Consider the following 9,096-nt stretch of genomic DNA (forward strand, 5'->3'; position numbering starts at 1 on the left):
ACCCTCCCTCCCTAACCCATTGCCAATCCAGTCTGTGCACGCTGCTCTGTCCCATGGAAACCCCATAGCTGGGAGACGGTGCCGTGGATGTCTGAGCCACCCTACCGTGAGAGGGGGCAAAGTCTCAGTGAGAAGCAGGGGAAGCAGAACGGCTCAGGAGGTCCCTAAAAGCTCAGCCATGAACAAAGACCAAAAGAAAAGAAGCCCTGTATCTTTAATCTTGTTATTTTAAAGAAAATCTCGTGAGTCTCAAGGGCCTGGCTCTTTGAGCTCTGAGCACTCAGATTTGACACTCCTGCCAAATAACCACATCTGGGAAAGAAGCATCCAGTCTCTTTGTACACGGTAGGTCTGGTCTAGACGAAAGGAGGCTTGACAACCACTGAAGTGCTTGGGCTCCACGACTTGGCTCAAACGTGTTGTGTATCATTATTGCCATGGTCCGACCATCACGTTCGGTACCAGGGGCCTGATTCTGCACCACCTCCATGCTAATTAAGAGGCCCCATAGTCACAGAATCAGGCCCTAATTGGGGCAATAGCACCTGCGGTCAGCACTAGGATGGGCCAATGTCACATCCACGGGGCAGTGGCCTTGTGTCTTCATTGGCGTCCTTATCTCCTGGCATCAGAGAAGTGGCGGGCCTTCACGTTTCCGGACAGATAACCCATGGGGCACAAGTACAAAGAGCCATTTTGCAGCTGTTGTACAAATCAAACAGGCCTCCCAGGCTATTTGCAGCCTCAGTCCTGACCGGGACCAAATCATGCCATTTTCCTGCCTGGTTCTGGCAGTACCATGTAGAGCAGTGTTTCTCAACCTTTAAAGTAGCAAGTACCCCCTAACTTCTGAAAATGTTAATAAGTGCCCCAACGTTCAATTTTCCAGGAGATTTTATATTTTCAGACTAATGTGTGCCATACATTGGAAGGAGGCCTGTGTATATAAGGCCGTGCTATGACAGATGTCTGATCTGGTGTGGGTAGGGTTGCCACCTACTACACCAGCGGTGCACAACTCGTGTGTACCTGGGCTAGAGGTGATGTTGGCCAAAGCTAGGAGGGCTGAACACCAAATTATTACTGGGGAATTTAATTTTTTTAATTGCACTAAATTTTTTGCCATACTTTTGAGAGGAAAAGAGGGTGAGAGAGAGTGTGTTGGGGTACCCGTGTCTCCCCTGCCTGTGTCTCGCGTACCCCCAGGGGTACACGTACCACAGGCTGAGAAACTATGATGTAGAGCATTAACTTTTGGTTTTGCTCAGAAGCAAAAAGGGCTGTGTTTAAGAGGCAGCAATTTCCATGAGAGCCACTGGGGGTGCATTTATAACCTGAAAAAAACCCAGTGCTTGTCTATAGGCAAATATTTACATTCCTGGTCACCCACGTGAACCCCTCGCCTGCTCAAGAAATGACTATTTGCAAGGAATGTGGAGCAGGGCTTAATGAAACAGGTGACCCTTGGTACGAGCCGGTTCAGAAACCCATGGAAAGAAAACTGGTTGTCTGGGAAATGCTAATGTCCCGGTTAATTTTAACACCATGCGGATCATGGCGTGATGCTCTCTTAACTGGATGAAAGCAAGGTCCAGGGCTCTTCACCCAGGACAGACCACCTTCAGCTTTAATGTTCACTGTCACTCAGCAGAAGGCCGGGCAGGGTAGCACCTTGTAGACTAACTCATCCATGCACTGCCTTCGTCTCCAGCCTGCTTTGTCAGATATAATGGAAGTCCGTTCATAGCATCTGAAGTAGGCTGTAGCTTACAAAAGCTCATGCCTCTTCAAACAAGTTAGTCCCCAAGGTGCACCCCTGCTCTGCTTTCTGCCTGACCTGAGACTAAGGTGGTTAACCACCACTTCCATTTGGGACAAAACTTCAGCAAGGCTGAAATCCATCCTGGGCTTTGGTTGACTTCCATGGATTTACCCAAAGGAGGGCTCTGGCCCTGGGTCTCCAAAGCCTTGGCTTGCCTCCGAGGGAAAGTTTGCTTTCCAGCCACAGATTGCCAGAGCAGCAGATCTTGCCAGTACGGTGGTGCTGAGCTCTGAGGAAAGAGTAATGGAGTTTGACCCACTTCTCACCTTCCAAGCTAGTTAAAATATGAATATTGCATGAAGCCGGCAGCCTTGGCCGGATGAACACTGCCAGAAGCTTTGCTTTTCCCTCTAAGTAAACTGCTGATTAAAAATCTGGCAGCTGTAATGGGAGCTCATATCTTGGGTAAACACAGTGCCTCCCAAGAAATCCAAATGCCTTCTCTAATACGTACATCCAGCCGGATCAGATGTATACAGGAGATGCATAGCACTGACACAGCCACGTTATTATTTGCATTTATTCTCACTGCGTTTATGTCCAACCTACAGGCGACACTAACCCCCTACGAAAAAGCATCTTTGAGTCATGGAAAGGGTGGTCTGTGGGTGCTACAGCTTGTCAGTAGGCTCAAGGCATGGTGTCCATTTGACCCCACAAGTATGAGGCCGGCTCAGACCCTATTCCAGCCCTCGGTAAAAGCAAAGATGAGTTTTCTGCATTATGCTCTCAATTACACCCATGGAGATCAGGAGCAGCATTATCAAACCCAAGGGAGATGCACCCAAGTGGTCAGTGAGAGGCGAAGTGTGTAGGCCTGACGCTGGCTTCACTTACAGCTTGGCCACCTAAGGTTATTCCTGTACAGCAGTGTGACTTCACGGCATGCTGGCATCTCTACACTCACTCCTCCTACAGACACTCTCAGAGCAAGGTATCTTACTCTGCTTTCAAAGTGGAGTGACTCCTCATGGGGAGTTAGTGTAGAGTAGTTAATAGGCTATAAATCCCCAGACTACTTCACTGCTTCGCATAAGACAAGCTCTAAGATTGATTCCACCCAAATTTCATCCAGAGGCTTCAGTGGGCTTAACTTTGGATTGCAACTAGTATAAAAGAGCAAAAGGCTTTGGCCAAAATCTTGAACTTTGGCTGCCTGGAGTCAGGCACCTAAATCTATAATGAAGTATGGGTATGCATCCACTTTTAGGACACCTGTCCTAAAAGTCAGGGAGATAGTAGGCTCAGTGCTTCTGGAAAATTCGGGCCACATATAAGTTATGTCCTGAATAAGGCTTCAGAGCCTGACTGTAAACTCTCTGCTACATTTCCAATGTCAAAGGCACCTGGCTGTGGGATGGGAATTTTGGTAATAGGCACTCCAGTTTCTCATATTGGGTTGAAGAAGAAAAAAACCAAAACCTGTCACCAGCTAGAAATGTTGCTTGGGCTACGCCTTCATTAAACTGGTGAGGTATTAAGATTTCATCTGATCTCAGCAGCTCTGGTAGGATGTGAAAAGCCCACTTTGGAGACTGGCGCTCTAGACCCAAACCAGTTACAGCTTTATAACTCAACACTGGGCGCGTTTACACGTGATGATTGAATGTGCATTAGCCTACATAATGTGCATTAAGGACCTGTGTCTATATATGCACCATTAAAAATGGAGAATTTAGGCTATTCACACCGAAATTTGACACCTGCAAATAAAGGTATCAAATTTAGTTTCATATAGTTAAAGTGCATTAGCAAATATGTAGACGAGTTATAGCACGCGAACGTCGTGTGCGGCGACTGACTTGGGACTAACTGTGTGTGTACCAGCTTTAGTCCCAAGTTGGTACACACACGGCGTTAATGCACTTTAATGCCTGCACGTGTAGACGTGTGCCTAAACCTGCTTAATGCTCATTAAGTTAAGGTGCATTCAATTTAGGCATGCTTAAATGCATGGGTAGACATGCCCATTGATACCTTGAAGGAGAGAGATGCCCCGTTGCCTCCAGCCCATGCTGGTAGCTAGATGGGACTGTTTAGCTTCATAAGGAGCTCCGGGAGAGGGGACAGGACTGTATTGTACCACCGCTGGATGCAACAACAGCTGGGATGATGTAGTTGGGGCTGGTCCTGCTTGGAGCAGGGGGTTGGACTAGATGTGTCCCCCGAGGTCCCTTCCACCCTCCTTTTCTATGAGTCTATGATTGTTGCAGGGCTGACTTAGATGCCACTATTGAAATCAATGGATGCTCAACACTTCTGAGACTGAAACCCGTGGCATCTCAGGTTGAGGATCCAAAAACAGGAGCAGGAGAAAGCAGAGGCTTTTGATTTAAGGACCTTGCTCAAAGCCAGGCAGTGAATCAGGAGAACCTCACTAACCCCCTTGCCTGCTTTCTGCCTGTGTAACCTCCTGGAGTGATGTGGTCTCCAGATGCAAGGAGAAATAAAAACACTGAGGATGCTGGTGGGGGAAAGCCTGTTTCCTTTCAACTTCTTTTAAATCTTCCACCTTCTAGTTAGAGAAACCTTGGCCCGAGCTCTTCCCTAAACGTCACTTGGGAGAAACAGGAGCACAAAGCACATTAAAGGAATAACAGGTTTTATATATATGTATGAGTCTCTGATGGAAGAGGCTGAAATTTTAGCCTAGACGATTTATAAGCAGTGTACACACAGAGAAAAAAAAGTTTTGGTTGAAAACTGTATTCCATTCCCAATGACTCACCGGAGAGATATACGGCCGTATATTTTGTGATAGGGTGAAAAGGGTATTTATTCCTGTGACACTTTTATTCCTTTAAAACTTTAAATTATTTTTTATATGTGCCTTTCTCTCCCAAGAAAATGTGCCCTTCAATAGGTTTATTCCTTCCTACTGAATCATTCCAGAGATTTATATTTTTGCGGTTTGGAGCTGAGTTTTAATCCTCAACCAGTTAGTCCATAATGGAGACTTTTACCCTGTACAGAGAGCGCAGAGATGAAGGGCCGTACCGTGGGATCCTTTTTGGTTGAGTCTCTAAACGCTTTTGACTGCGCTGCACGCTCCTGCCTCGTTTACCGCTCTCGTGGCGGGGCTGCAGCCCTACGTGAACTGAGCTGGCAGAGGTTTTAAATCTCGCTGCTAGTGAGCAGGTGGGTCTTCTTCAGACGTCGCTATGAGCCCTCCAGCCGAGAAAGGGTCAGGAGACTGAACCGTCCTTTTATACCTAGTAGCTCGGGGTTGCGGACGATTTGGCGCAGATATACAATCTGCAAGAATTGTACAATATACAAGACATGGTTGTAGCTCAACTAAGCAGATCTACAGTGGAGGGACTGCCCTTGCTAGGTCTCTCTCCAAACCTCTCTGTCTAGTGATTAGGTTCAGTTAAAACACCTTTTGAGAACAACAGCAACAAATAAAAACGCATCAGACTCACCGGCCCCCACGTCATGGACCGTCCAGCCAGGAAATAGCCTCCGACTGTCCCCCGACTTGCCCGTACAGACGACTGAAATACAGAAGGGCTTTAAATGCTTTCCTCCCTGTCCCGATCCAAAACATAGACCCCATCTCCATCTATTAGACCCCAGGACCTTCAAGTCGCCCTGCCAGCAACGTGCCAGGCATCCCCGTTCTACCCTTCCCAGGTGCTGCTGGACTTGACAGACGCTCCCCATACGGGACGTCACAGTGACTCCGCTTTGGGAAGGTTTAATAAGTGGATTTAAGATGCCATTCACAGGTGATGATGATGATTAAAAAAAAGGGGAGTTAATGTACTGGTGTACCAGTCTGGTGTAATGAAACTCCATGTGCTATTGCATCCATTTCTGTGATGTCAGGGATCTCACCATCTCGGAAAACCCAAGTTGGGGCACAGGATTGCACTGGGGTAAACTGGAGCTTCCCCATCCTAAGGGTGGATGAGGACAGGGTTTGGGCCTTGGGAGGGTTGATTCTTTCAAGGTTTCCCATCACAAGTGAGATGATTTCTTCATCATCCCTGTGAAAGCTGCAGGGTGCCTCCTACATATGTTCAGCCAGCATTGCTGGGCAGCGGGTGTAGAAGTGCCTCCTGTCAATACAAGCTAAGGGCTCCTCAAGTCTTACCAAACCCTGGCAGAAGCTCTCACAGGCTGGCACCAGACCCTGAAGTCCTCAAAAGCCAGCACTGATCTGTGGCTATATGCACAAGGCAGCCTCCCATGCATGGAGAAACCTGGAGGTTTGACCCAAGCTCTTACAGACTGCTTCTCCCCACATATAACCAGGTGGCCCAACTGGGTAGCTACTACCATCGGATGGATTAAAGAGGCTTCTGCATGTGTGCAATGACCTCCTGACGAGTGTGCATGTTCAGGCGTCCCGAGCTAGATCACCGTGCCCTTCTGCCAACTAAGCCATGAGAAGGGAAATAAGAGATTTCCCATTCAGCCCATTTGTCTTCTCACTCCTTCAAAGTTACCCAACTGTCCCATACGGCATCAGGCCTCTTGTCTCCACTTCATTATAGATTCCTTATCAATGCCGGCAGTGATAATGAACCTATGGATGGATGCAAACCACTCACTGAATATATCTAGCATGCAGAAAATAGCAAGGATGGCAGCCGAATTACCCCCTTGAAAGGTGCGCGGGGTGAGGGAAAGCTCCTTGAAACATCTCGACCCGCTACAGATCTGGGGAAGGCCCGTTCCTTCTGGCCTGACGTACACAGCATGCACAAATAGAGACAAAGGATTTCTAAGCAAGTACCTTTGTACACAGGAGAGGCGTAGAGCTGATTAAATGTGCTCGCTCTCTCTCTCCTTTTTTTTTAATAGACAGAAGCAACCGTTCAGCTCCTGAACTCACCCATATCCCGACGGCAAGGACAAAGACAAAGTAAATGACGACGACCACGATGTCTATAACCCCGATGGTCAAGCTCTTCTCCTCGGGATGGCTGGGCAGCTCCGTGGTGATTGGGGTGGGCTGGCTCATGGCCGTGAATGCACTGTTGATTACCTCTCTCTCACGCTGGACTTTGGGGCATGTTTTCCTTCATTATTTCCTTTAATAATTAACAGGTTGGAGAAGGCGTCAGCTGGGATGGAGCAATGTGCTGGGTCAATACTAAGGTTTGGGACGAGCTAGCAGTTGGGGGGTCCCCGAGCGGCGCGTGTCGTCTGCCAGCCTGCGGACCGGGCAGTAGTCCTCCCGGCTTTGGGAGCTGGGCTTGAGTGGGAGGGTTCAGGGAGTCTAACTCTGCCACTCTCCTCTTTGTAACCTTGGGCCAGTCACTTAGACCTATGTTCTCAAATGTATTTAGGCACCCAACTCCCACGATCCATCTCCGAATCTGGGATTCAGTCTGACTCCGTGCCTCCTGCTAGCACACCGGGGTGTTGTGAGGGCAAATGCAAATCAAAGATTGAGGGCTAGAAGATGCTACAGCCAGGGGTGTGATAAAAGGATCAGAGAAAAGCATTTCTCCTCCCTCCCACCACCTCAGTGTCAGGTCTTGGAAGCACCGAAGCCAGCAGCTGTCCCTTGCTACATCTGTTTGGAACAGCTGTGCACAGGAACAGCCTAGGGTCTGGTCCCTAGAGCGTGCCTTTAGCTGAAATAAAGGTTTTGCCTTGGTGAGGACTGAGGAGTAAGAGGATGAGAAGCTCAGGGTTTAGAGTAGGCATGCACCCCAGTCACTGCGCTGACTGCAGCTTGCGTAGATAGACCCGAGCTCGCTTCGTGCCAGCTGACGGCAGCGTGGGCTGAAAAGCACGCCAGAGGAGCTGCATAAGTACGTGGGCAGTCAGCCAATATGCCGAGCTGTGGGCTGCTGCAGCTCTATTTCTGTCGGCGCTTGGACCATTTACTTTAAAGCTAACGCGGGGACATCTCCGTCACCTGCAGTCACACCCAGTGGTGCTAAGGGACCCTCAGCCACGATCCCTAGGTATTTACCTTAAAACCTATTCAAAGTTTAAGGAGACAGCTGTATTGCATACATACTAAGGAGGCATCTACATTGCAAATACGATGGGGGCTCTCTCACAGGCACCCCACCCACCTGCTTGTGCATGCCAAACTCAGAAATAAGCTAATGAATGTGCCCTGGGGCAGTAGGGGCATTTCCCATGGGAACTCTTGAGACCTCTGTACTTGATGGGGGTGGTGGGGAAGAGACCCCCGGAGTCTAGCAAATGTGGCCTAGGTACCTGATGGGAACAGGCCTCTTCCCAAAGGATTTAAGGAGGCTTCAGCAACTATGAAGGATGCTTGGGATTTGGTCTGAAATTTCCAGTGCTACCTGTCCCCTCCCAAACTGACCAGGAATATCCTTGAAAAGGACCTCTCTCCTAGTACCACAGCAGGTTCACTTTCAATCTTAGATGTAACCAAGAAGTACAGAAAGGCTTAATTAAAGGTATTGGTGGGGAAAAGTGATTTGAAGTTCCTTAAACCTTAAAAGAAAAGATTTTACCTCCTAGGGAGGAGCTGGATGAGAGCCCTGACTGCATGTAAATCAAGTGCATGTTCAACATCCTTCAGGTCCCTAGGATGGGCGATCAACCATCCGGCACACAAGCGGTTAAGCCCACCTGGCTGCATCCTAGTGCCAAATTCAGACAATGACGTGGCTAATAGTAGTGAAGAGATTAAAGGGGGGACTTATATGTGGCTGGAAGGCTGACGTATACGGAGGGAAAGGCCAGGTTTATCGTCACTGTATCCCAATATAGTTTTACTGCTGTTTTATGAAGCCAGCTGTATGAGCTGCGTGCGTGAGAACAGCTGAGATGCATGCTCAGTCCAGGATAAAGAAAATGAAACAGCCTCTCTGCTCCATGCTGAAATTTCTAATGGAGATGTGAAGTCCTTCCTGAGAAACATCATCTAAACCAGTCTGCAGAGGAGAAAGGATCTACTGCGTACAGGCATGAATGAAGAGGAAGGACACCTTCCCACCTCTTCGCCTAAGGCATCTGATCACCTCTGGTGGATTGCATCAAGGTGTTCACAACGTGAAAGCAAAGGTGTATTTTATAACTAGGAAAGGTCTGAATCAGGTGCCACCCCCGAGCAAAACCAGCAGGCAAAGAAAAGGAGCTCAGCATGCACTGTTATCTCCCCAACCCAGCCATGAATCAAGGAGGTAGTGTGTGATCTCCTGAGTTGTGAACCAGCAACTCCTTTCCAGCCCCACGTCCTCACGACTCACAATTTTTTGCATGCCTGGGGCTGATATAACCCTGCTGGCATCACTTTGAGCTTTTGCCATGCAGGTCCTGAGGGCACATTT

General features: G+C 48.5%; 1 protein-coding gene across 4 annotated transcripts in view; it reads right to left on the reverse strand.

Moving 5' to 3' along the window:
* SLC5A9 (solute carrier family 5 member 9) overlaps positions 1-6,833 on the reverse strand; it is a 32,744-nt gene extending 25,911 nt beyond the window's left edge. For 3 of the 4 annotated variants that reach the window (XM_025206240.1, XM_025206232.1, XM_025206245.1), the window contains exons 1-2: positions 6,666-6,833; positions 5,248-5,319 (exon numbers count right to left, since the gene is read on the reverse strand). In XM_025206240.1, the coding sequence (XP_025062025.1) occupies positions 5,248-5,319; positions 6,666-6,794 (201 nt within the window). In that variant the 5' untranslated portion in view covers positions 6,795-6,833. The remainder of the gene's footprint in view (positions 1-5,247; positions 5,320-6,665) is intronic. The other variant, XM_006015747.3, reaches the window with a different exon arrangement.
* Between the last annotated feature and the right edge of the window lie 2,263 nt (positions 6,834-9,096).

The sequence above is a fragment of the Alligator sinensis genome, unplaced genomic scaffold, assembly GCF_000455745.1.
Source record: "Alligator sinensis unplaced genomic scaffold, ASM45574v1 scaffold781_1, whole genome shotgun sequence".
Classification (NCBI taxonomy): Eukaryota; Metazoa; Chordata; order Crocodylia; family Alligatoridae; genus Alligator; species Alligator sinensis.